At 36.9% G+C, this 27,871-nt stretch overlaps 1 protein-coding gene across 3 annotated transcripts in view; it reads right to left on the bottom strand.

The window, feature by feature from the left end:
• Positions 1–6,844: 6,844 nt before the first annotated feature.
• The window catches only part of TDRD5 (tudor domain containing 5), a 42,866-nt gene continuing 21,839 nt past the window's right edge, over positions 6,845–27,871 (bottom strand). For 2 of the 3 annotated variants that reach the window (XM_004688529.1, XM_004688530.1), the window contains exons 8-16: positions 27,429–27,649; positions 24,768–24,980; positions 24,062–24,128; positions 18,144–18,344; positions 17,506–17,664; positions 11,807–11,989; positions 10,802–10,945; positions 7,736–7,946; positions 6,845–7,092 (exon numbers count right to left, since the gene is read on the bottom strand). In XM_004688529.1, coding sequence (XP_004688586.1) covers positions 6,845–7,092; positions 7,736–7,946; positions 10,802–10,945; positions 11,807–11,989; positions 17,506–17,664; positions 18,144–18,344; positions 24,062–24,128; positions 24,768–24,980; positions 27,429–27,649 — 1,647 coding nt within the window. Of the gene's footprint in view, positions 7,093–7,735; positions 7,947–10,801; positions 10,946–11,806; positions 11,990–15,979; positions 16,139–17,505; positions 17,665–18,143; positions 18,345–24,061; positions 24,129–24,767; positions 24,981–27,428; positions 27,650–27,871 lie in introns of all 3 variants that reach the window. The other variant, XM_004688528.1, reaches the window with a different exon arrangement.

Raw genomic sequence — 27,871 nt, 5'->3', positions numbered from 1 at the left:
CCGGTGAAGCAGGGGCCAATGCAGCGCTCCTGTTGCCAGGGCCCCAGGTGAGAAACTCCCTTTCTGGTCACAGGTTTAGCAAATTAAAGTATGTCTTCCCAGATACGTGTGAATTTCAGATAATGAATATTTAAATGTGTAAATCTACCCTAAATATTCCATAATCAGATAACAAATATATAAAAATGTAACTATGTCCTAAATATCCCATAAGTCATACTTACACTTTTTTGTTGCTCCTCTGAAATTGTGTTAACTGGGTGGCATCCATTTTACCTAGCCACACCACCTGAGGGCCATGGTAGGGGCTGAGAGAAACTGATTGCCCCTGAAGGATCAGAAGCAGAGGAAGGATTCCATCCAACTTATAGCTTGAAAGGATCTCTCTGGGTGCTTTAGGAGGAACAGACCAAAACTAAAGAGCAATTAAGAAAGAGGGAACTAAGCAAAGATGTTGAAGTAACTCAGTTCAAATACAGTGATAGACATCAGGTGGTAGGCGTGGGGTGCGAGAGGGGTCAGATTCCAGACACACTGTGAGGGTAGAGTTAACAGGAGTTCCTGGTGGACTGCGTGCAGGGTGTGAGTTAGGACAACACCACCGAAGGTTCTGGCTTGCATAGTTAAATGGAGGGAGTTGCAGTCAACTGGGTTGCAGAAGACTCTGTAGGGGGCACGGCTTGGGGTGCAGGTGGGATAAAGATCACAAGTTCTGTTCTGGATGGTAAGTTGCAAGTGTTGCATGGAGAGGCCAAGTAGACATCCAGGCTAGAGATGTTAGTGTGGGAATTTTCAGCACATAGATGAGAATCATAGGAGGCTGGAGGAACTCACCTAGAATGAGGCCTGATGGCCTCCAGGGGTCAAAGACAAAGAGGAGACAGTAAAGGTTTGATCAACAAGTAGGAGGGAATCCTAGAGAATGTGATGTCCTGACAGGTGAGAAAGGGTGTCAAATGCACCTGGCAAGTCGGGCAAGATGAGGGCCGATGCCGGACTCAGCAATGTGATGGGCACTGGCGCCTTCGGCAGGAGCATTGTTGGCAGAGTGGTGTGGGCAGCACTGGAATGGATGGGAGAATGATAGAAGCAGCAGAAGGGCAGACAGTGTAGACAACTCTTTGGAGAAATCAGATATTTAGTTCCTGCCATTTATTAAAGGCTGTTTTGGGTAAATTAACTTTCTAAGTTCAGGTCTCTCCTCTTATAAAAAGGGAGTAGAAGGGATACCGTATGTCAAGGGGATTCATGGACTTAGTAAGCTAATTTAACATTATGAAGACATCATATTAACTTGTCACCCACGATGGGACAAGATACTTTTCTATGCCTCAATTTCCTCATCTGTAAAATGGCAGTAAAACTAGTACCTACCTCACAGTGTTATTGAAAGGATTTAATGAGATAATGCCCATAAAGCCTTGGAACGAAATTCCTGTGGCACGGCCTATCTGCTCAATAAAGCTGTTATTACCCAAGACATTCTCCTGTGAATGCAAGTCTGTCCCTTTGGTAAAACCAATGCTGGCGAGAAGTGAAGAGGGTGCTGCCTTAAGGAAACAATTTCCTCCCTTTGATGCTATCCTGGCACTAATGTGATCTGAGCTTATTAACTTTTGATGGCAGCTGTGTCTGCTGCTTTGCCATGTGGAAAGCCCTATATGAGTGATGGTTATTACAACTGACTCGAGTTCGCTGTGAGCTAACTCGCTCTGTACCACAGACAGCGTTTGTCTCCACTAGAGTGAAGTCACAAGGGCAAACAGCTGTTCTCCAGCTTCACAGAGAACCTAGAGAGCAGCCTTTTGACACAGCAGGCAGAATTCCTGCAGGCATTTATTATTTTTGAGAATCCAAGGAAGTTACAGACCTTCCCCTGAAAAACATACACAGAATTAATGTTCTAATTAAGAATTCTAAAATTCTTTCAAAGACTCAAAATAATTAAATTGAAGGAACCATGTACTTTTTACTAAACAGATATTTATAAAGGAGATGAAAACATACCTGAAAGTCCAAAATAATGATGGCAAGGTGATCTTTTTTTCTTAGTTTGAGGCAAAATTAGTTATTTGTAGTTTCCAAATATATACAGCCTGTTAGTGTTTCCCCACTGCCCTGAAGGAGTAAAGTCAGACACAGCATCAAGGCTAAGTTCTGTAAGAGGGAGGGCTCTGGCAGCTTCCTGTTGGCTCTGAGCGCAGAATGAGAAAGACTAATTACCGATTACTTCCCCAGCAACTCACTGTCATATTCTTCCCCCAAGAAGTTGAACCACGTGAGCATCAAGTTCCATTTCCAACTCTAGAAGTCCGCAGTACCTTGAACAAAGGATATTCAAGGAAAGGATTTTTTAGCACCAGGCTTGGCACCAGAACACCTGTCCTAGAGCGCCACCTAGCAGTGAGGAGAAGCAAAATCCAATCTCCAAAGAACAAAACTTGGAAAAAATCCAGCTCTGTGGAACTATCCCCTTTATCAAAATGATGGTGAGTAGGGAATTCAGGTAAGGAAACTCTGGGTTTACAATCCCCAAGTTAAAATTTTCATGTCCTATTTTCACCCTTGGGATCTTACTTAACCATCTGTTCCTGAAAACCCAAATCTGGCTAGATTTATGCATTCCCCATAAACCATGCACTTTGTGACACAAGGTGACCGTATCAGTCCTACAGACTCCTCCCAAAGGTAGCAGGAAATTCAGTTTAACACATCATTAATGAATACATACATATTATGACTACATTTCATAATACACCAAGCTTGCCAAATCGAGATAAACAGATTACTGTTCGTGTTTACAACCAATCAGCAAAAGGAGATACAACACTGGCTCCCTGTTGGAATTTAAGAAACTGGAAGAGGTTTAGAAGGGTCTGACATGTTGCAATAAACAAATCTTTGAAGTGTGGCTGTAGAACTTAAATCACTCCAGTGTGAATAAACTTCCAGTTTCGTGGAATGCAAGTATTTCTATGCAAAACAGCTAAGGTTTACAAAGGCCTAAGTGCTTTAAAAATAAAGAAGTCATGTAAAAAAATGAAGACAAATGGCTTAGTCAAGAAGAGTGTCAAGTCTCTATTTTTACAACTGCACAAGGAAATTCTGTATTTTACTCAATTAAATGCTTTAGGGTCACACATTTAAGTGAAGTTTTCATTTCTGCAGAATTATCACAAAACTAGTAACAAAAAATCCCCCTAGACATTTTTACAAAAGGAATTCCAACTTCACAAATACTAAGATAAACCAAACAAAATGCAGTTACAAACTCCAAAGATCAGGCTAATCATAATCCCTTCATCCCAACAACTTCCTGTTAGTTTGGTAACAAGTTTAGAGAACAGAGGTAGTCATAAATTCAGTTTCCTCACAAATTATTTATCTAAATGGCACCAAGATGTAATAACCAAGTAAACATTGTTTCCTATAACCATTTTTCATATTAATTAAAAAAACATTTAAAAATTTTAACAAATATAAAACAAAGTTTATACAAACAAAAAGCGTAAAAGTACTTTTTGAAATGTATCTTAATAACCAAGACAAGTCAGTTGTGAATAAATTTCCTATACTCAGTTTTGGGGCAGGTTGATTTCATGTGAAAAGTGGCACACAAATTATGATTTAAGTATTAGAGGTGTCCTTGACTGAGAAGTTAAAATTTCTGTCACATGGTTAAAAAGAACAGAATCAAAAGTATTCTGGGCCAAAGACACCAAACCTTATTAAGTTGGCTGGTGAGTGACTGAATGAGACAACTGACATCTGTTAGGAACAGGGCAAAGGTCAAAGTTCACAGACAGATGTAGGAGCCATGCCTTGGTGGCATCTAGGAAAGAGTCAAGGGCTGAAAAGGGCAAGGGAGATGAAATCTTTCCAATGTTTTGGCGATGGCTCCTGCAAATCTATGAATAATGCTGCCCACAACACTGTATATATAATAAATAAGATGAATTGAATTCTGTAAAGATATGTTTGTCAGAAAAGCTGTGCCATGTAGTATAACTGTTAGCAGGGAACTTCAGGAAGATTGCTTGGTAGGATGTTGGTTTCTCATCCCTTAGGAATATCCCCTTTCAGATTTTCACCTGTGGGACTGGCCCATTGTTATTTAAACTACCCACATTCAAAAATCCAAGATCTCTGTAAACCAATCCCTTCCCCTTCTAGCACCTGAGGGATTCAGTCAGCTATTAAAACTTAACAATGTTTTTCAAACCTGTCTTCTGCCTGATCAAATCATTTAAACTACACAGGACAAAGTTGTGACATTTCCTTATGGAAATAGTGGAGTCAGCAGATACGGAAATATAAGCTGCGTGACCACAGACAAATTGGTTTTCTAGACTTCAAATTTCCTTGTCTAACATCCGTCTAGGTCAAAATTCTGTACTTCTGTCACTAGGCTGTCACTAGTGTGAATGCAGACAGAAGCTACTAGTTATCCCTAAAGCACTGAAACAGGCAACTAGCATCTTAAATGTGTGAGTTGGGGATGTGGGGGAGGGGGTGAAGGCATGGCTAACTGCAGCTAGAAGGGTCCCTTTTGATGCCCTGTGATATCCTACTATGGGAGAGGGACACTGACCACAAGCCCTTGGAGTCATAATTTCAACAGTTATCAGTAAAGCCACATCCCCATCCATCCCTAAGGCGTTTATAACTAGGCTTTCCCATATATTCTTTCCTCCATTCCCTCACACACTTCAGGCCCCACTTCTTAGTATTTCTTGGGGAACTCCATTCCTCCTAATAGATCCTTAAGACCAAAAATGTGAGGAGGGAGGCTGTTCTTGGTAGATGGCAAGCCATCTTTTCACAAAGTGTAATTAATTTAACTCTGACCCTATCTACATAAATTGTAAACTCTTCTCACTATAGGTCCTGCCAAAATATAGCAACCTATTCAGCTATCATTTTCAAATTATCTACTCAACTTGTTTGGTGTTTTGAACTACATTTCAATTAACTGTCTAATAAAGCGTACCATTTAGAGGGAGATAAAGGGTCGGAAGATTGGCCTTTCTAGTCAAAGTCAAGGAGTCACACTGTACAAGCCTAAGGCCCATTTACACTTCACTAACTATTTATAGCTAAAGAAGTCTTTCAATGTATGTTAACATTTACCAGTCTGAGATAGCTCTGTCTAAATAATTATCTGGCCATTTGCAAATTGGAAGGATTCTGAAAAGGCCTTAAAATGGTGATTTTACAATCTGCATTCAACTTTGTAAAGTGTAAAATTTGTCACTGTCAGGCTACCCAATCGTGGCAGAGTTTGTCCTGGCATTTTAGTGCCAACGTATAAAGAGGGTTACAGTTTAACCTACACTAAGTATGCCCTTCCATCAACTCTTCCATTTATGACATATTGCTTCTGCCAGATTCACCTAAGGCCAGCGACTACCATCTGGACAAATGCAGTACGTTATTCCTCAAATTTGGTTTCTTCTTTAAAGGAAGACTCTAAGCAGCAGCATTCCAAATATATTTTCCTCTTTAGAAGCAAATTGTGTACAATTATCTACTATATAAAAAAGATTTTTAGTTCATATTACAGTTGAGTATCACATGTGACACAGAACTGTCATATGATATTTAACTGTTTATTGACCCTCCACATAACTCTTCATCATCTGTCTTCTTTAAGGTATCTGACATTACTCACAAAAACCCAAATGAGAAATTGTTCTTTCTGTTGGGTCATTTCTTAATGATGTTTCCAGATTTATATATATATACGTGTGTGTGTGTGTGTGTGTGTGTGTGTGTGTATGCCAGTTAGTGTATCATCATTTTTATAGGTGTATGGGAATTAAAGAGGAATCTGAATTTTACATTTTTATTGCATTAAGTATGTTTTTAACCAAAAATTGTCAGTATTTAGAAATGTTGGATTTATCTTTGTTTCATGATTTCAAGGTAAAGGTACACATATATATAACAGATAAAGCTACCTTTATGTTATTTAGAGATGCTCACATCTCACTCACTCGATTTTGCTAAGTAGTTGAGAAGAGCTGAAATTCCTTATTGTAGAAAGAACAGAAGTAGGAGTCGGCTGTATCTGTGAATGCCCAAAGGGAGGCTATTTGAGGATGGGCTAGGACAGGGAGAACCTAGCTGCATGCAACATGGCAGTCATGCACATCTTTCTCCGATTTTACCTCAAAGAAATGCTCACACTGCAGTTTTTAATTTGGAGGTCAAGTCTGGTATTTTACCACAAAGAAATAGGTCTTGCTCACATTCCTTGATTTCACCTTTCAATCTTTTCTCTTCATGAGTTTATACTGCAGGTTCAACAGACTATCACAATATTTCACAAAGTTTGATTTCAGAGAGGATCTTAAACTGCTGAAATACTGCTACATTAAGGCTCCTGGAACTGTGTATAGAAGATTTTAAATGAGATAGGAAAAAAAAAAAGAGCTGTAAAATGCAGGCAGCCTTTAATCTGGAGATAGGGATGCAAGATAAGTTTTGTCTTACTAAGTATGGATCACAAAATGGTTTTTTGGTTCACATTTATCAGCCATGATATGTCCAAGCAAAAAAAATCATCAACACAAAAACTAAAAACTAAGAACTCTTTTAAACCACATTACACAAAAGTTAGCAAAACTCTACAGAGTAAGAATTGTAGTCAATGAAAATGAAAATTAACAAAAACACCTAACACAACAAAGAGAACGGTTAGCATAATAAAGCTCATGTACAGTCACACAGAGAGACAAAGACACCAGTGTGGACATACTAGTTGGTCTCAATACCTTCCCCTTATTTTGGCCTGGGAAGTCACCAAAACCCTAAGCAGTGGGCTTATGTATCCCCCCCCCCCTCAGGCTTCCATCCTTCTCACACTGGGGCACCAGTGTAGGAGGCTCCTGGAGGTGGCTAACCTCGCCGCAGCCCCTAGAGCAGCAGTGGCCGTGCTTCGAGGAATGTAGAGCTTCTGTGAAAGCTGGTGCTCAGGTGACAAAATCAAGGAGAGCTGGTCCATGGTTTCATTACTCGTGCCTTTGAACACTGTAATAGCATGACTGTTAGAAAAATCTTCATTCTTCAGGCTCTCTGGGGAGCTCTCCACTGAAAAACAAAAAAAAAAAACAGACCCAAGTCTTGTCGAGTCTTGTCTCCCACTCACCGCCTTCTCACCCCCACTGCAGAGCTTTTACTAATGTGTAATAATCATCTTCTGTTAGGTGGTGACAGTTAAGAAATCAGAGGATCAGTCTCAGACACCAGTCAATAATGGAAAGAAAAATGAGGATGGGGAATCATGTACTAGTATCAATAAAATATGATCATGACAGGGTAGGGAAGAAGGAAAAGTGCACTTTTGATCAGGGGAGGGAAGATCTGTTTCTAGGATATAAAAATAAACTGGATATAGTCTAATTCCAGAAGAGTCCTGAATCCACCACACCACATTTCGTTCCAGCAATAAGCAAAATGGTGCCCATGGAGATTCTCTTTTGCCAACATGCTTCCAATTACAAGTCTGTGCCAGTGTAAAGACTAAACTCATCAAGTCTATGATTACTAAACTCCAGAAATCAGTAATCAATCACAAAATTAATTCCTTACGAGTTTTAACTAAGAAGAGAGAACAAGAGACAAATGCTCAAGTCAGCAATTTTTTATGCTTTGTTCTGGAAAAAAAAAATCCAGTGAAGACTTTTAGCAACATGGCAAACCACTATATTTGTCAACTACTATGTAAACCCACCTGAGCCACAGCTTTTTTCAGGGGAATCGGCCGTTGCAGGTGTTGAAGTGAGTGCGGTAGCGGAGAGCTGAATTTGCTTTGGTGAAGTCTGAACATCACCAGGCTCAAAGTGGTTCTCTTCTGCCAATGGCTGTGACTGGGTAAGAGAGACATAGAACTCTTCCAATGTGGGTAATGTGGAAAAATCTGAAGAACCCTTTAAGTTTGGTTGCTACAGAGTGGGAAAATGAGGCAAAAGCATGAAAAGTAACTATCAGTATAACAGAAGAATGAAGCCCGCTTTGTTTCCTTATGAACAAATGACAAATATTTTTCTTTTTAAAAATATTTTTATTTATTTATTTATTTTACATCATTCTTCATTTTGTACATTTTTTCATCTTGGTTGTAATTCATGGACTTCCCACCACCACCTCACCCACGTGTCATCACCACAGTTCCGTGTGTTCTTCCCGCTCCAATTTTGATCCTATTTCCCTCTCCACCGCCATAGACTGTCTCTGGTTTATAGTTGTTGATTTTACAAACAACAAATATTTTTCATATCATAATTAGTAAATAAAACTTCTCACTGTTAAGAACCTACTCTCTCTCAAAGAGAGAACATCCATTATACAAACATTTATTGATTACATGTAATATGGTCCTGAGCTGCCAGCAAATACTGCCAACAAACAGCTCAGGAAGACTGGCAGGAGATGAGAGCAGTGACATTCACCAGCACCTTGCAGGGCTCACTCATTTGTATCTATAAACACAGAACAACTGTCCTCGGTTAGATGCTATCACATCTTCTTTGTTATGGCTCCTGTCACTTAGCTTTTGTAGAGGGCTAAGTCAGCTGTCCAAAGTCAATCAGCACATGAGTGGCAGGCTCTCAGCCTATGTCCTCCATGCTCCATCAAATCACTTCCCAGGAGGATATAATCCCTGTCCACAGGAAGCTCATGGTCCTCAGTGTGGGAAACTATGTGTCACAGCTGGCCAGGAAGGGCAGTGTAAATTACACTCTGCAGTGTGGACAACATGCTAGGAGAACATCAAGGATCCGGGAAGACTCCTCAGAGGATGTGACAAAACCAAGTATTAAGAGAGACATAAATGTCCCAGAGACTGAATTTGGGCTAAATAATGGAGTGCCAACTTTTAACCATCAGATTCTATATCCTACTATTGCTATTCAGGCATTGCTGAACTATAGTGACAGCAACTTAGCAACATTTATCTTCGGTGAGGTTAACTGTCAGTAATCACACCAGAACAAGGCTGAAACAAATGGACCTCAGAGGCATAGCGCTGGGGATTTACCTAGCTGAACAAACTGAATCAAGAATCATACAAACCAAAAGTGTAGTGCTTTGAATGTTCTTTAGGCTCGTGCTGCAGCAGACATTTAATCTCAGTCATGTGTTTCTCTTTGACAAAATATCTTGCTCAATTTCAAACATGCCTGGTGTGAATATGGTTATATAATTATGTAATATACAAATGGTTACGCATGTAACCTTATTTTGTTAAGAAATAATCCTATTTATAACTGCCCCAAAAAGAATACCTAGGAAAAACTTAATAAGGAAGTAAAATATTTATATACTGAAAATTATAGATGCTAATGAAAGAAACTGAAGTCTCAGATAAATGGAAAAACATTCCATGTTTATAAATTAGAAGAATGTATTTTGTAATTTCCGCACTATCCAAACTGATTTATAGAGTCAATGTAATCCCTACCAAAATCTCAATGGCCCCTTTTTAAAGAAAACAACCCTAAAATTCATATGTAACAACAAAGGACTCCAAGTAGTCAAACAATTTTTCAAAGGAAAAAAAAAATAATGAAAGCATCCCACTTCCTGATTTCAAAATGTCAACTGATCTATGTTAAGAACACTTAGAATATGCAATGGTGACAATGACTTCAATAAATGATGCTGGGAAAACTGGATATCCACATGTGAAAGATTGAAATTAGACCCTTTCTTTAACCTGCAGACAAAAAGACCAAAACAGACTAAACACTTAAATATAAGACTTGAAACTGTTAACACTCTTAGAAAAAAAAAAGAGGGAAAAAATTTCAGGAGATTGGTTGTGGAAATGATTTCTCAAACATGACACCAAACAGGCAACAAAAGCACAAATAACAAGTGAGATTACATGAACTAAAAATCTGCACAGTAAAGGAAATAACATTCACTAATGACCACATACTGTGTGACATGTGTATGAACTGTCCATAATAGAGAGACAAAAGGCAGATTAGCATTGACCTAGGGCTGAGGGAAGATGGGGCAGGAGTATGAAATGGGTGCTATTAACTGGCACAGGTTACACTTTCGGGGGGAAGGGTTATGAAAATGTTCTGAAATGGACTGAAGTAGTAGTTTCACAAATCTATGTATACTAAAGATAGTCTAAATTGTGCACTTTAAATGAATGATATGGCATGTGAATTATATTTAAATTTTTAAAAATCATGTGAAAAACAAAATATATGACTTTTTATACTAAATTAACCTGTGCTCTTAAGCAACCTATGTTTCTGGAATAGACTGTTCTGTGTAATACAAAATATTTTATCATTGCTGTCATACAAAGCAACCAATTCTATAGAAAATATATACTCAGAAGATTTATCTTCTGCAAATCTGCTTTACAGCAAGTATAGACTTCAAGCCTTTTATCTTCCATTTCACACACAAAAGAGCCATATTTTTTATTATTTACACAAACTGCCCTGCTATTTTCAAGATGCTCATAACATATTTGAGAAACACAAAATAAACAGGTCTGTTCCAGGCTTAGTGGTTTCTGCCAAAGACAACATAAAATTAGTCTAGCCGACAGGGTAGACATGGTGTTTAAAATGTATGACGAAGTTCATGAAAACATCTGTTTCTTTAGCTCCAACATACAAGTTTAATTGATCTTTAAATTCCAGGTTCAGGATTTTCTTCTACGTAGGTAGAATTGCAAAGAGGGATCATTAACCAGAGTTTTACTTTCTAAAAATGAAAGCACTTCCTCATATAAGTACCCATCACCAAACATTCATTAGACATTTACCTTGGGGATCCCCGGTGTGCCAGTATTATTTTCCTGAGCCCCCTCTCCTTCAGGTTTTTGAACTTCTACTTTCATTCCATTTGCCAGGCCTGAAGGCTGCCATGAATCATCCCAAACATCTTTGGGTGTAGAGAAACACCAATCCTACAGACAAAAAAATGGCAACAGTAAGCTGAACTAGAAGCTACATGACCCAAACAGGAGAACTTGGGCAAAGTAAAGGCAAGAACGCAAAGTATATTAAACAAGTGAAGGCATGTATTAAATTACTTCATCAGTGTGACTTCTCTCTTGCTTAACTGTTCCATACCCACTATCTTTAATTCTGTTGAACACACAGAATGAAAATAAAACACCTCTGTTTATAGTATTTTTCCTTAATACCAAATCACCTAGTCTTTAAAGGGCACAAACACTAAGGAGCAACTTAACTGCAGATATTTCTTCTTATGTTATCAGAAAGGAAATTAAGTTTTAAATATATAGTTAAACTCCCAATATTAGCAAATATTCTCACTGCAGAGATCCAGAAGTTCTATGACAAGGTTAATTAAAATAAAAATATAATTAGGGCAAGCAGTTTATTTATAAATTCCAACACATTGACTAGGTGCCAGCAAAAAACAAAAAACATGATTGGTTGTCAACATTTTAAGTCACAATATTGAGGGTTTGGACATGTTCATAGAAACTGAGCTAAATCTGTAGGCATTTTACATTAAAATTAATCTTAAAATAGCAATTATAGAGAAGTTTTTCCTAAATAAATTTGCATTATGTGAATGAGAAAACAAAATTATGATTGGAAGGAAGGTAGCAGGCAGGCACAAGCCCATTCTCTGCTTCATCCTGTTCCCTACCACAACCATCTTCTAAAATACAAACATGTATTCTTCTGAATTACTGTCTGATAAATCCTTCTGAATTTCAGAATGCATAGCTTTCTTGAGGCTTAGACAATTAAATTCAGCAGTGATTTACTTTCTGTTTTTCCAAGGAACTAACCTTCTGTGGCATTTCTTTACATGTTGGATACTGTTTTTTTCCACCAAGGCTAGAAGTAAACAAATGTGTGGCAGCATCTCCTCCATTTCCCATTTTAGCCTGCAAAGGTAACCAGTTCTCATCCCAAATATCATCACCTATAGTGACTGACTCCAGGCAAGGCATTCCAGTGGGGATCTCATCCTAGAATGTATCAGAAGACAAATAAAAACTTTAACCTTTCTGTATGAACAACTTTTATATTCAGTCTTACAATTTTTTTCTGATTCCAGATAAAAATGGCAGTTTGAACACACAGTTGATTACTTTCTCCTCCTGATATGCCACCAAAATAAAATGAAGAGACATAAGTTATAAACTCATGGTCTCAGAGAACAGAAGAGGAGAAAACACCAGGTACATGCTGGATAGAGAAAAGCAGACAAAGTGGGGTCCTGACCATGCAGTGGAGAAAACAAGAACATGTCGCATGAATACTACAAAAACTGAGGAACTTGGTCTGCAAGGTTTGAAGAAAGATAAGGCTCCAGAGACCAAACTTAATGAGACAAATTAAAAACCTGACAGACAAGAATTTAGGAGAGCTATCATGAAGAAACTCAATGAAGTTTGAGAATTTCAACCCCCCAGAATTATCATTCAAATATGATGGTCAAATAAAGGTTTTCTCAGGCAAATACTAATGGAGTTCATAATCACCATACCTGCCCTAGAAATACTGTTTGGAGTTCTTATACTGAAAAAGAAAAAAACAAAAACATAATCTTTGAGCAAGGTGATAAGATAGATTTATAGAACTGGAAACAAAAAGAAGTCATATGAGACAGTAACAAAACATTAATTGGGGAAAGAACAAAATGACAGAATTTCTAAAGTGAAATATTAATGACTCAAACCAGCCTGGAAAAAGGGCTACTTTCACAGAAATAGGATGTTTCACAGACACAGAAAGTTCAATACAGCCCTCTGGTAGCCACCAAACAAAAGTCTGGAGCAGAGACACTTAGGTGAAAAGGTAGATAGAAATACATGGGGAAGAAACAACTGAAATACAAAGCAACCAGAAAACAGAGGATAGGATATTAGTGATGAAACCCCATATATCAATAATTACCCCAAATGTGAGTAGTCTAGCTCAAAGACACAAAGTGACTAGATATACCAACAAGTATGATCCATCTATATTATGCATTCAATAGTTACACATCAGATTTAAAGACAACATTGAAAAAAAGACAAGAACTGGTATCTTCATTTCTGATAAATTACTGACGTGTGTGTGTGTGTGTGTGTGTGTGTGTGTATAAGAACTGGGTGTGGCCAGAGAAGTGGGGGAGAAAGGGTGAGAAGATTCACCAGAGACAAGTGGATCAGAACAGGCAGATCCACTGAAATACACTGCTGAGGGGAGCAGCGGGCAAGTCAGGAGAGGTCTACTGTACCATGTGGGTCAGCTCCCTAACCAGGGATTGAACTGAGGCTGTAGTAGTAATGGCAGTAAGATTTAACCTTTCAGCCACCAGAGAGACCCAAATTACTGACTTGCAATTAGAAAAGGAAATAGATGAAGATGATACCACATAATAACCAAAAGGTCAATCCATCAAGAAGATACAACTACAATTAATACATATGTGCTGAACATGTGAAGACTAATTAAGAGCTGATTAGCTCCTGAGTCATACGGAATTAAAAGAGAAATAAAAAATTACTTGAAGACTAAAGAAAATGAAAACACAAGCTTTTCAATGAGATACAGCAGAAATGGTATTAAAAGGAAATTTCCTAGTAATACAGGCAGACATAAATAAGGAAAGTCTCAAACAGTCTAATGTGACATTTGAATGAACTAGTAGAGGAAAAATAAATGTAATTAAAAGTAAGGAAGTAATCAGAGTGGAAATAAACTAAATAAAAACCAAAAAGACAAAATATCTATGAAACCATAAATCCTTTCTTTAAAAGGATAAATGAAATTGATAAACTCTTAGCCAGGTTTACCAAGAAAAAAAATAATTCATCATCACTAAGTGGGACATCATAGGGATATAAAGATGGTTGAACACATATATCAATATATATTGCTGAAACTTATTAATGTAATGTAGTACACACCAACAATACAAAAGATAAAAATCACATAATCATATGAATAGATGCTGAAAAAGCATTTGACAAGTAAGAGAAAAGGGAAATATAATTGCTGGATGACCTCTCTCATGAATGGAATATAAGTAACCAAAACAAAAAATTAGCAAATCACAACAGAAATAACTCTTAGACTCTGAAAAATATGATGGTTATAAGGGAAGGAGGAGAAAGGTCAAAAGGGTCAATCTGATAGTGTAAAGGTCACTAGCTTTGAGGATGGGTGAAATGAGGTGTGACACTATTCTCCAAAATTACAGTCTATAAATCAATAAAATTTTATTTTAAAAAAATCACATATTTGACAAAGGACTAGTATACAGAATACATAAAAAATTTTCAAAACTCAAGAAAGCAACCAATGAAGAAAATAATCAATAAGGGTAAAAGGCCTGAGGAGACAAGTGTGAATGACAATTAAGCACAAGAAGTCATTTTCAACATCAATAATTATTAGGGAAATGCAAAATTATTTTGCTGCCACCTAACTACACACCTACTAGAATGATTAAAAATAAAATTTACTAACAGTACCAAGTGTTGACAAGGATATGGACCAAATGGAAGTCATACACTGATGGTGGAGCGGTACAACCGCTCTGGAAACGGTTTGACATACACACTTATCACATCGCCCTGTAATATCACTCCTGCTTCTGTTCATACAAGAACCTATAGACAAATATTGATAACAGCTCTTCTCATAATCATCAACAACTGGGAACACCCCAAGTGAATCACTAAGGTACTATGCTGAAAGAAAGAAGCCAGTCTCAAAGCAGTCTCAAAGCTACATAGTGTATGGTCCCACCAATAAGACAGTGCTGAAAAGATTAAAATTGTAGAGATTAAAAAAGCAACAGCAACAGACGAGTGTTTGCCAGGGGTGAGTGGTATAACCGGAACATGACTACAAAGGGATTGGCCTAAGGACATTTTTCAGGTGTCAGAACCAATCTGCTTGTAGAGGTGATGATACAAATCTACATGTCTTAAAACCAATAAGATAGTACACCCAAAGAAATTCAGTGATGCTTAAAAGCAAAGAAATATTAATGCTAGAAAAAATAAAAGCCATGCAGGAAAGGAAAAGTTTTCATAATCCACTACTTGGCTATGAGTAGAATTTATGGGATTTAAGAACGTAGTGAATGGGGCCGTTTGATATAACTATATTAGTAAGAGGGTGGAGGAAGTGACAGAAATGTGTGTAGTGGGTGTAAAGGGATGAAAGAGAACTAAACCCTTATTTTTGCTAGTGGGAAATCACTGTTTACTGTAAAACTGAAAAATCAAGAAATGAAAATGTAAATATGCTATTTAATGAAGAAGGAAAGCTGGATGAAAATGGTTGCTCTGTGAAAAAAGAAAAGTAGAGGAGGGGATCACAGCCTTTCAGCTGTGTGTATGTAAACATTTAAATGAATTTTTAAAAAAAGTTATTCATTTATGCATACAAGAACTGGGCTATGGTCCAGAGGTGAGGGGGATGAGGATTCACCAGATTGGGGAGCAGAACAGGCAGACTGACGAAATACACTGCTGAGGAAACAGCAGGCAGGTCAGGAGAGGTCACCAGTGCCATGTGGGTCACCTCCCTGGTCGAGGATAGAACTCGTGCTGCAGTGGCTGTGGCAACTTCATAGTGCTCTGCCTTAACCTTTTGAACCACCAGTGAGGGCCCAACATTTAAATAAATTTTATCCTGTAAAATGTTTGTAAATATTTTTCTCTGTTGTTAGACTTTCCCTAGTGTTATTTGTCAATATTAATTTCTCATTACTGCCTAATTACTGAAGAATGCCCAAAGCTGTGGAGTAGTAACTAATACATCAAAATCTGATAAAGCCTTTTCTTCTTTGTGATAGAGACTACACTGCTATGACTTTGGTCTTAGTAATTGTTAGGAAGCAATCTGTAATTTATCTGGAGGAGGTACTCCAAAGGCACTGAGAATATTAGGGTGTTCAGAATTACTTTTTTAAGCTCCTTCATTTATGAGTTAACTATAACATTTTACATTACCTCATTTTCTTCCTTCAGATCCTTTGGCTCTGGACTAGACAACTCTGAATCTTCACAGCTTTTATCTTGTGTTTTCAAAGAACTGAGTTCACAATCCTTTAATGGCACCTTTGACACAAATTTAAGGTAAATTAGACTCTTTTCATCATTAATATCTTGCTAGTAGAATATGACAGATAAATTACTTTCTATACTGATGTTTTCAAAATCTACATGTCTATAATTTCTGTGAGGGGGGATTTCTTGCTATGATTTATACAAATGCTACATTATTCTCTAACATCATCCAGGACCTGAGAGCTTCCCCTCCAACAGCACAAGATTTATTAAGCACTGATTATGAGTTATAAACAGGGTAGTTCTATGGACTCAAAGATGAATCATACAGGTCCCAATTCTAAGGAACTGAAAATATACCAAGAAGACACACAATCAGATAATGACCTTCCTCAGAAAGTCATCACAGAGATACAACCAAAATACTACTGGAGGAGAAGGCGGCTGAGAAGATAAAGTGTTAGGATGCTTTAAAGGGGAGCAGGAATTATAGGGAACTACTACATGTGTAGATGTATGTGTGGGTGGCACATGGGAGTCTCACTAGCTTACAATGTAGACAGGGAAGGGATAGGGAAGCTTTAAGTCTATTCTTCATAGAAAAGATGGCTTTACTTCATTTCTAAGACTATGATTATTTGAAGATCTCTATGAAATGATGATAGGCTATTTACGAATTTTAAGGTTGAATTCTGTGTTAAAAAATGAGACCCTCCCTGGTGGCACAGCGGGCTAAAAGCACAGCACTAAGAAGCTAAAACCACTTCAGCATGAGTTTGATCCCCCTAGAGGTGACCCACATGGCGTGGCAGATCTCTCCTGGCGCACCCACTGCTCCCCTTAGCAGCGTACTCTGTTAGTCTGCCTGTTCAGCTCCCCACTCTGTCTCTGGTGAATCCTCTCACCGTCCCTGCACCTCTGGCCTATACCCCAGTTCTGTGTGAATAAATAAATAAATCTTTAAAAAACACGTTAAAAAAATGTTGATGTTATCATTATTACACTTATGAGTTGGAATAATATAATGATGATGAAGATGACAATGTTATTACTGTGAGTGGTTAACTACAGAGGAATCAAGAGTGAGCACTTTGAATAACCTGAGGATTGTAAAGAGAAGAACAATACTTGAATTGGTAAAGCCACAACTGTATCAAGGCAGCAATGAAACTTAATGTATGAGAGAAATCACACTGAAAGAAGCATAGCTGAAGCAAACATTTAAGCCAGTTAATAATGAAAAGTGAGACAGCTGTTCAGATCATTGTGCAAAGTCTTAAACTTTCCTAGGTCTGGAAAGACCCGTTTCCTCATCTGAAAAACAAGGATAATTAAAGTAACAGGGATTTGATGAGGACTACATAATGTCTCATACTTAAAGGACTTTTTGTAGTGTTTGGCACACAGGACTCAAAACTCAAATGTTAACAATAAGTTTTAAAGTTCTAATATTTACAAAAGCCTCCTACCTGATTATATAATTCACTCTCTTTTGATTGTGGACTTATTTCTCGATCTTCATTAAAATAATGCTGCTGAGATGGATAACCCAGTTCTGTCAAGATAATGTCCTCTTGCCCCACGCTGGATTTAGTGTACAAAGCTAAGGGATTGAGTTCTCTGAAACCCTAGGATTAGAAAAAGAGGGAGATGGTGTTTAATCACATAATTAAGAGATAAAACATTACCATTTCAGGGTTTTCAAATGTTGTGGAAATGCATTTTCATCTAAAATTTAAAAAACTTTTCAATGTCAACAGCTTTCCCTACTTAGAAAAGCTACTGGCATCAATACTAACCAGTGGTATAGGTAGGCATCACTATCGGTTAACTGAAAAATAAGGGAGTGTTCTCTAAGAACTCAGAGAACTAAATACTTTGGGGTAAGAGAAAATTTTTAATTACTTAAAATGAAAGCATTCATATTCAAAAGACAATAGGCCAAATGTTTTTTGTGGCTATTCAAAAATAGTGTTCTGCAAGGAATCTCACAGATGTCTCAAATATTAAAGAGTAAGTCAAATAACCTTCTATAACAAATTCTCTTATATCTTGATGTGTTGACATTAAATAAAATATATTACAAAACACATCCAGACTGCTCCACCTTAGAAGGGACATTTTCTCGGCATACGATAGCATGGCCCTCTGCTCTCAAGACATGATGGAAATAAATGTCTTCATTTGAGGATGTGTCACACAGAAAAATGTTAAGGATCTCATCTACATATTCATCCACTACCCCGACTAGTGGCTTCAAACCACACAACTTCTGGAACTGTAAAACAGCTTTCGACGTCCAGTGTTCCTGAAATATAATCAAAATATTAGACTTATAAGATAAATTTAAACAGAAATTACATTAACTATATGTAAAAATGAATTCTGCTGAACTAGAGATTTAAGTGGAAAAATAAAGCCAGACAGGTAATAAAATAACACATTGCAGAATTGTTATGATTTGGGGATGAGAAAAGTCAGAATAAAAGAAAAATGATGAAATATGTGACTATGGAAAAACCTATTACTTGTGTGATGAAAATGTTCCTTTTCAGAAGTGGTGAACTAGATTATTAGACCAGCCTTTTCATAGAAACAACTAAAACTTCTAGGTAAAATATTTTAAAAATATGTCCATGAGGCATCAAAGAGCTGACAAATAGTTAATTAAAGGGAAAATAGGAACTACTTTTTCTAATTCAGGCAGAACCAAACTTTACTTTTTGTTATAGTCTCCCAGGGTGAAGAGGACAAGAAATCAAAGCCAGTGTCCACCTCGCAGAATGGAGTAGAGAGAACTTTCCTTCATCAGCTGGCTCTCTGGGGGGCTACACGTTCAGGACAAGGGAGAAAAGAAAACTATCTTCAGTTTTGATATCACATGAGCAGTATACAAATGCTCAAGTTGTTAATTTAAATTAACAAGGATCTGGATTGACAACATTCCTAGGTACCTAGCAAAAACAAATGTAAGTCCTCTGGGAAGTAGGCAATCAGCCTGTGTTATTCAGTCATTCTTAGAAATCGTTTTTCAAAAACAATTAGCAATACATACAGAAGATAAGACATATACAGAGAAACAATCAATCACAAGAATTAGCAGAAATAACATACCTGAAACAAACCCTAAAAAACTTTAGACATTTAAATCTCTAGACAAATTATAAAATTAGATTTATTATGCTTATAGTAAAAACAAAACTACCTGTGTGAAAGTTTCTGCAGAAATCTATTGGAAGCACAGAGCCAAGAGAACCTATAGAAAGTCAAAATACAGTAACCACAACAAAAAACCTTATCATGTTATTATGCAGAAGACTGGGTAGAATTAATGATTAAGTTGATAGAACAGAAGATAATTGAGGGGAAAAACTACACAAAATGCAAAATACTAAGGCAGAAATATGTAAATACAGAGGAGAAGTTAAAAGACATGGAATATAATTTGAAGGAGTAGAACATACTTCCAGAAACAGATACAGAAAGTATTTAATATAAATATAGGGAAAAGACAATAACTGAAGAAATGATATGAATTTTCCAGACTTAATGAAAAGTTGTAGTGAATGCCACAAATAAAAGATTTTCAATGAATCATTAAATATATAAGAATACGATAAACACACACAAAAGTGGAAGAACATTAAGCAACATAAACATATAAAAATTGAACAAAAGCAAAGGTTGCCATTAGCAAGTCCTCACAAAACAAATCCTAAAGAAACAGTTCAGAGGGAAAACACTGTCAAAATGGGTTTGAGTGGCATGAACAGATGAAGAGTTAAGAAGCTGAAATAAATGTACTAAGTCTAAATGGATGGTGATATTTTATATGGTCAGTTTTTTTGAGGGGTTAAGAACAGTAACATTAATTACAACAAAATAGAAGAGAAGGTTAAAATGTTCTAATGTCTTTGCATTGTTACAAATACATATACATGATGCTTTTCCTATAGTAATCACATGATCTCTTTAAGGCATGAAAGATGAGAAAAAAGTAGGCCAAGTCATACTGTAAGTCTACTGTAAGTCTACTTAAGTCTATTATAAGTAGACTAAACTCTCCAGCTAAAAGAAATCAGCCTGAATTTTGAAAAATAAAGCAATGTGTAGCTCATAAAAGGCAAATCCTAAACATAAGGACACATGAAGATTGAAAGTAAAATAATGATTAAAAAATACCAGGAAAACATTAGCTAATGAAATGTGATGGAGTTATATTAATATCAGCCCAAACAGGTTTCAAAATAAAAAGGTTATTAGAAATACATAAGCTAACTTCAGAGTCTCCAAGAAGACATATCAATTTTGATATTGTATGTAGCTAGTAGCCTCAGTGGATACAAAATGAAAGCCAACTAAAATACAGAAACAGACAAAAATGTAAGCAAAACTAGACTTCTTACAATAATTGAAAGAAAACGTGGCACTTAAAAGTCAGCTTGAATAAAAACTTCACACAGTAAAAATGACTTTATGAATATTTACAGAATATTGCACACAACTGGAGAACATGCACTTTTCAAGCACATGTGCCAGAGGACCATAAAGAAGGTCCTCATATTTTAATGGGTTAGTATTATCCAGAGGTTGACTTGTAACCACAGTGCATTTAGACTAGAAATCAACAGAAATAGGATAAATCAGAAAATGTCTATAAATTTAAGTGTCTATATATCCATAAGTCAAACAGGAAAACAAAATGCAATTTACAAAATATTTAAACTAAATATTAGTAATAATTTTTGCATCAAGAGATAGCTTCTATATCAAGAGGCTGGAGAATGAATAATAAATCCAAAGAGAGGCGAGATGAGGAAATAATAAAATTTAAATAAGAAACTAACAATATAAAAAACAAGCTTATAATAGAATCAAGAAAGCCTCAGTTGGTTCTTTGGAAAACTAATTAAAATGGCAAGTATCTATCTTTTGCTCATAAAAAAGAGAGAAGATATAAATAATCTTCTTTTGACTATAATAGGACACATCTATGCAGATACTGACATTGAAAAGACAAGGGAATATTATGATTGGTTTATACCAATAGAATTGAATTCTAAACAAAATTAACATATTCTTGAAAAGTATATCAAAGAAATATCAGGAAGGAACAGAAAACAGTTCTTCTATTAAAGAAGATAATAAACACTGATTCAATTTTTTGTTTCAATACTTTTAAGATCAAAAACTTGTTGCTCAAAACCAAAAAATTATAAAAAGTGTATCCTAAGCTTTCAAATATTTTAAAGTTTGTAGCATTTATACTTTTTAAATTATTAAACCTTAAAATAGCCCTAAGACTTCTAGAAAATATATTACCTCTATGAATACTATAAACTCCAACTACACTCACAATTTTACTTTAAAGGCTTTTAAAGACAAATTCAGAGAACCAAATAAAGGATATATTAGTTTTTTTTTTTAATCATATATGGGCAAACTCCCATAACTCTCATTCCTTCCTAAAAATCTGAATTACCATCTTATTACTTGCCATGTAGTATTCATTTGAAATGATTATATACACTGATTTGGGGGCAGACTCATTCTGTGGCTCCCACCCTTCTCTCCATCTCACCCCCTTCTTTAGCTTGGGACTGTTTGGCCTGCCCCAAACAATATATGCTTAACTCTTTTTTTTTCCCCTAAAGATTTATTTATTTGTGCATACAGAATTGAGGTACAGGACAGAAATGAAGGATGGGGTGGAGAGGACCCACCAGAGACAGAGTGGGGAGCAAAATAGGCAGATGTACTGAAAGACACTGCAGAGGGGACAGAGAGGAGCAGAGAGCTGGTCAGGAGAGAGGTCTGCTGTGCCATGTGGGTCAGCTCCCTGACTGGGGATGGGGCACATATTGCAGTGGCTGCAATAGCTTCATAGTGCTGCACTTTAACCCCTTGCACCACTAGGGAGGGCCCACACTTAACTCTTCAAGCCAGAACATTACATACTGAGTGGTGACTTCAGGAAAAATGATGAAAAATTACAATCTTAGCTATTGCAGATTTACTTCCAATGGTAGACTCCTGCTTTTGATTTTATCTATGGGCCTATTAGTCCAACATGCTACTCTGCCATAACCAAATACATTACCTATTTTTGACACCAAAAAAGATACGGAAAGATATATAACATTTAGTAAAAACATTGAGCACCTACCATGTATCAAGTACTGATCTAGGCACTTTTCAGTGCCTAGGTACCCTATATTTAGTTAAGAAGCAGACAGTGTTCCTGATCTCAAAAGCTTATACCACTCTAAATAACTAATACCAGATAGTATTACAAAGATAAAACAAAGTCAGTAATGGTTGACTTGGCTGGTCAAGGAATGTACCCCATATGTCAAATAAGCTGTTCCAGTAATCCAAATGGGCAAAAGTCCTACAGTGAGAAGCAGTTTAGGAAGGAAATAAGAAAACAACAACAGAGAACCAAAAATGGAGCAATCTGGCTGATATAATGCCACAGGTGGGTCACAAATTTATCCCTGAGCTTCCTGATGACCAAAGTATTAAAGAGAAACTTAGGCAGGGCTAGAAGTACTTCAGGAAACAATTCTGAGTACAGAGTTGCATAAAAGCACACTTAGTATACTAAAAAATTAGAAGCAGACTATCTAATAAACAGGCTATAATGAATATTTAAGTGCTAGATAACTGAAAACTATGATATATAAGTGTACTTATGGTGTGATAATAAGTTAAAAAATAGAACACAACATATTACTTTTTATGTTACTCTGAAAAACTCTCATCTGCAACATTCAATAAAATAAACTGAAAGAACACCAAATTTCTAAATCTAAAGCATGTATCATCACATTAAGCTTCATCTTTATACAATGTCTGGTTTCCCCATGAAATTCCTACCACCGATCCCCCATGCACCATCACCATGGTCCCTTGTGCTCTTCCCGTTCCTGTCCTGGGACTTCCCCCTCCTCCTTCTCTACAGAATGATTTTGTAAATCTAATGCATTTAAGTGATGGAATTCTAAGTAATTCTTTCTTCCTCTTTATTTTTCAGATAAAAAAGATTTTTTAAAGAATAATCCATGTATTTGTAAGCAACTGACAACTCATTTAGGTTAAACATATAAATATGGTATAATAAGTATGTATATGATTTAGAGTTCTGAAGGACCAAACATATGAATAGGTACATAATTGTAACAACACAAATACCTATATGGATAAAAACACCTTCTCTATCCTTCTTTACTCCAGTTATCTCGCACAACAGTATTACCATAGAATCCTTAACTTAAAAAAAAAAACATTTTGGGACTCTCTGGTGGTGATGGGGCTAAAGTCTCAGTGTGTCAAGCTGTTGCCAGTCACTGTGGCCTGAGCTCCATTCACAGCCAGCAAACTGACCCAAATGGGCGCAGCAGACCTTTCCTGACCCACCCGCTGCTCCCCTCAGCAGTGTGTTTCTTCTATCTGCCTGTCCTGCTCCCCACTCTGCCTCTGGTGAATCCTTTCACGCCCCGCACCTCTGGCCTGCACCCCTGTGTACATAAACACCAAGTATTTCACTGTAGCAGTTCCCTCTATACACCGTCTAGCTACTCCCCAGCATCTAAGTTCACTGCCCGGATTCCTCAATGTGGATTTCTACCTTAGATTTCTGTTTCTCTAACCCAGTATTCTGTAGCCAAACAGAAATCACTCAAAATGCTACCCTTCCCTTACATGGAATGTCTTTCTTCTCTTTTTCATCCAAAAAGAAGAAATTTCTAATCTTTGTTAAGTACTCCAGTGTTACCTCATAAGGGGACCTCTCCTGACTGCTCTGAATGCAGATGGGCACTGTTCCTTTTGCATCTCTAACCATGTCTGTAAAAGTCTCTACTATGTAAACATGACACCGTGCAACAATCCTTGACTGCATGTCCATCCTCCATACTATCTACAATGATTCCTCTGGGGCTCGTTCCATGTTTTATTTTTGTATCCTCAGAACCACTGTTCTTAGCATCAGGTATTTGCTGACTAAATGGGAAAAAGACATACCTCTACTGGCCTCACCCAAGCCAAGGAACAAGGGATTGCCTGGGCTGGCAGCTTTGTGTAGCAGCACCTGCAATAGATAAACATGGTATTTGATCATATTTTAAGATTATATTTTATGGCATCTCTTACCCATTTTTTGAGTTTAGCTATTTACACTACCATATCTTATTCATATATTTTAACTAATATTTTACACTCTTAAAGCAATCTGAGAAATAAAACTACAAAATATATAGTCTGAGAACCACGCAACTAGAATATAGGTAGAGAACCTTGCTAGTGTTGCAGGGGTTTACTAGAAGCACTATGAAGCTACCCACAGCCACTGCAGCACGAGTTCACAAGTTTGATCCCCAGCCAAGGAAATAACCCAAATTGCGCAGCAGACCTCTGCTGCCTCGCCCGCTGCTCCCTTTAGCAGGGTATTTCAGTTGATCTGTTTGTTTTGTCTCTGGTGAATCTTCTCACCACCCCAACCACTGCACTTCTGGCCTGTATCCAATTCTTGGATGCATATATAAATAAATCCTTTAAGAAAAAAAATATATATATAGATATAGTTCGACTTTCATGCTACATAAATATAACCCTTACCATGGCCTCTTTACTGTCACAGTCATGAAACTAAATGACAATCTGCCAAGTATGCACTAAGAAGAAAGAGGGATCAAAACTTAAGCCACACTCATTAAATTGGCGAACTCACTTGAGGAACCTCAGGGAGGACTTCTGAACAGTTCCAATATTTCCAAAGTCTGGATAGAACACTTCAACTTCTTGTTTCCCAAGGACTCGATGAATAATGACTCGATACCACCATTTATCCTCGGAAATCCTTACACAACAGAGATGTCCCGGTTGGATAAAATAATCTGACATGACATATCGATCAGAAACCAGCTGATTGGAGTAACAACGCCTAAAGAATTCCACAATGGAGATCCATTAGGGAAGAAAATTTTATGATGATTTTTTATTGCTGTATCCATAGCAGGAAAGTCTTGGGAAAAAAGTAAAGGAAAAAAAAATCCTCTTTTTTTCTTTTCTGACTTAACGCTTATCAATACCAATCAATTCAATTTCATTTTTCTTATCCAAATCTCATCAATTTCTTCAGAAATTCATCACCCATTTTAGCCCACATCCTCTGTTGTATAGAATGACCTCCAACTTTATTTCCCAGCACTTTCTAAACTGCACATTTTAAAGACATCAGTGATCTGTTAATTCCTAAATCCAGCAGCCTTTCTCAGGTTTCAATGTACTTACTCCCTCTGCAGTGAATAGGAGCCTGAGCTTTTCAAGGTCTACATTACCTAGTTTTAAGATACTATTTTCTTCAATATCTTCCTTGTCAATAATCATTCCTTTAGTGGTGCTATAATTGCCTTATCTGTTGGGGTCTCTGGGATCTTATCTATAGGAAATATTTTAAGAATTTTGGAACCAGTACCTACCTGCAAATCCTCACTCCACAATTTACTATTTGCGTGCTTTATCTTTCTGTGCCTGTTTTCTTGTTAAGAAAGGAGATGATGATACAACCAGTTTTTATTTTTTGTATACATATTTAGCTAAATACAGTAAACAATCAAATGTTAACTATTAATTTTTTGTGTGGTATAACATTTCTTCCATTGTCATGTCTAATATTTAAACAATTGTCATAAGAGTAATAAAAGTAGTATTTGTCCTTCTCACTGTGCTAACATTTGCACTGATCGTGAGAAAGCAGGGTGGGTAAAAACACCAGTGCCTTAGCTAAGTCAAGGCAGTGGCACCAAACATTACCAGTAGTCATTTTTTGTCACTGCTACAAAATACACATTTTAAAAAACAAGAAGAAAAAGGGGTGAGGGAAGAAGACAGTCTCACTTAAGAAAGACATTGGTAAAGCAACAGAAATTAAATTTATTAAATCTCAACAACTGAATGATCATCTTATCAATATTACTTGTGACAAAAATGAACTTTACATAAAATACTTCCTAAGCCATTTCAAGAGAAAAGCGCTGGGTGTTTGAGTTGAAAACTGAACTCACCATCTTTAAAAAAAAAAAATGATTTCTACCAGAAGACACTTTGCCCAAGGAACAACTATTTTTGTCTGAAAGGCTAACAAACGATGTGTATCCTGACTTGGATATTTCACGCATTTACCACAAAAATTAAATGAGCCTGTCATTTCAAGGAGAACAACTGACAGTACTTACTGTTGATGATAAAAATTCAAAGTGCGGGCCCTCCCTGGTGGCACAGTGGGTTAAAGCACAGTACTAAGAAGCTAAAGCCACTTCAGCATGAGTTCAATCCCTGCCCCGGAGGTGACCCACATGGCGTGGCAGACCTCTCCTAACCCGCCCGCTGCTCCCCTCAGCAATGTACTTCATCCATCTGCCTGATCTGCTCCCTGCTCTGTCTCTGATGAAGCTTCTCCCCACCCCTGCACCTCTGGCCTGTACCCCAGTTCTGTATGTATAAATAATCTTTAAAAATTCAAAGCACTCAAATGAAAATTAGGATTGTGGGTATATTGTAGCCACCATAAATTTGGCAGTTTACTTAATTCTTTCCTGAGTGTGATCACACACACACACAGTGTGTGATGAAGCGTGTCAGCATTTGGAAGATCTACATAATTCAGAAAACCAGTGTATTCCAAGTGACCAATATACAATGTTATCAATCACAGATGAGGAAAACATCCATTTAAAATTTGTTTCATTTGAGGGCCCTTTGATTACTTCACTACTCTGCTATTGCTAGTCTGAAATTCCTAATTTTTAAATGAGGAACACTTCACTTTAATTTTGCATAAGGGCATGCAATTACATACAAGCCCTGGATCCAATCAAAGTGGAACGGCAAACCAATCAATTTTAACATATCGTGTATGAAAGGTTCAAATTCCACATCATATCCAATCTTTAAGAAACTGTCCCTTATCAAAAAAAAAAACATCAGTTTCCTGAACAGGGTTTTAATATACCCCTCTCCCCAACTACATATCTGTATGAGGTAAGATGATCTTACTATAACCAAAATAAAATCTCTAAATAAACCAAAGACAGAAGCAGATATGAAAATCCAAACTTCTTCTATTAAGCCACGTTTTAAAGAGATCTGCAAAAATATGAAACAATACCATTCTTATAATTTTTTTCTTAAGAGGTCAACATTTCATTAAAACATTTTTGACAAAATGGACTTATTATTTTTAATCAATGTTTTCAACATTTCTGTATGAAAAATACTGATACACAAATGCTCTTAAGTCCTCAGATTTTAAGAGTTCTGTGACCAAAAATATTTAAAAACTGATTTTGAATGAGACAGACAACAAACATTGAAATTAATGGACACCTACCGCATTTCAATCATCATGTCTTCGAGTAACTCTGATGAATCCCTGCTATAGATTCGGATATAAAATTGACTAGGAGAGATGATATACTCTACAAATACACCCACAAGGGTACTGGTATCTAGTGGTGGCAATCTGCATAATTTCTTGTCCCGTACAGCATCTGGTGGGATATCATGATTTGCCATTGCCAAGTTGAATTGCGACTTGTTCATTTCTACTTGCTACAAGTTGGGGGAGGGGGGGAAATCAAAGAAATCATTGTGAATTTCTGAGTGACATTTCAAACTCTTGTATTTCATGAAAATGTAATCCTGGGCTTGAGCCCAGACTCACTGATTCAGAATACCTGAAGTGGGGCCTACAATTATGTATATTTAAAAAATTCCCCAGATGTTCCTTTCCTGCATTAAAAGGTGAAAACTGCTTTAAGATTTTTGGTAAAG

Source organism: Condylura cristata, unplaced genomic scaffold (genome assembly GCF_000260355.1).
Source record: "Condylura cristata isolate star-nosed mole 26May11 unplaced genomic scaffold, ConCri1.0 scaffold00024, whole genome shotgun sequence".
NCBI lineage: Eukaryota > Metazoa > Chordata > Mammalia > Eulipotyphla > Talpidae > Condylura > Condylura cristata.
The sequence above is the reverse complement of the archived record's forward strand: the minus strand, read 5'-3'. Positions and strand labels throughout refer to the sequence as shown.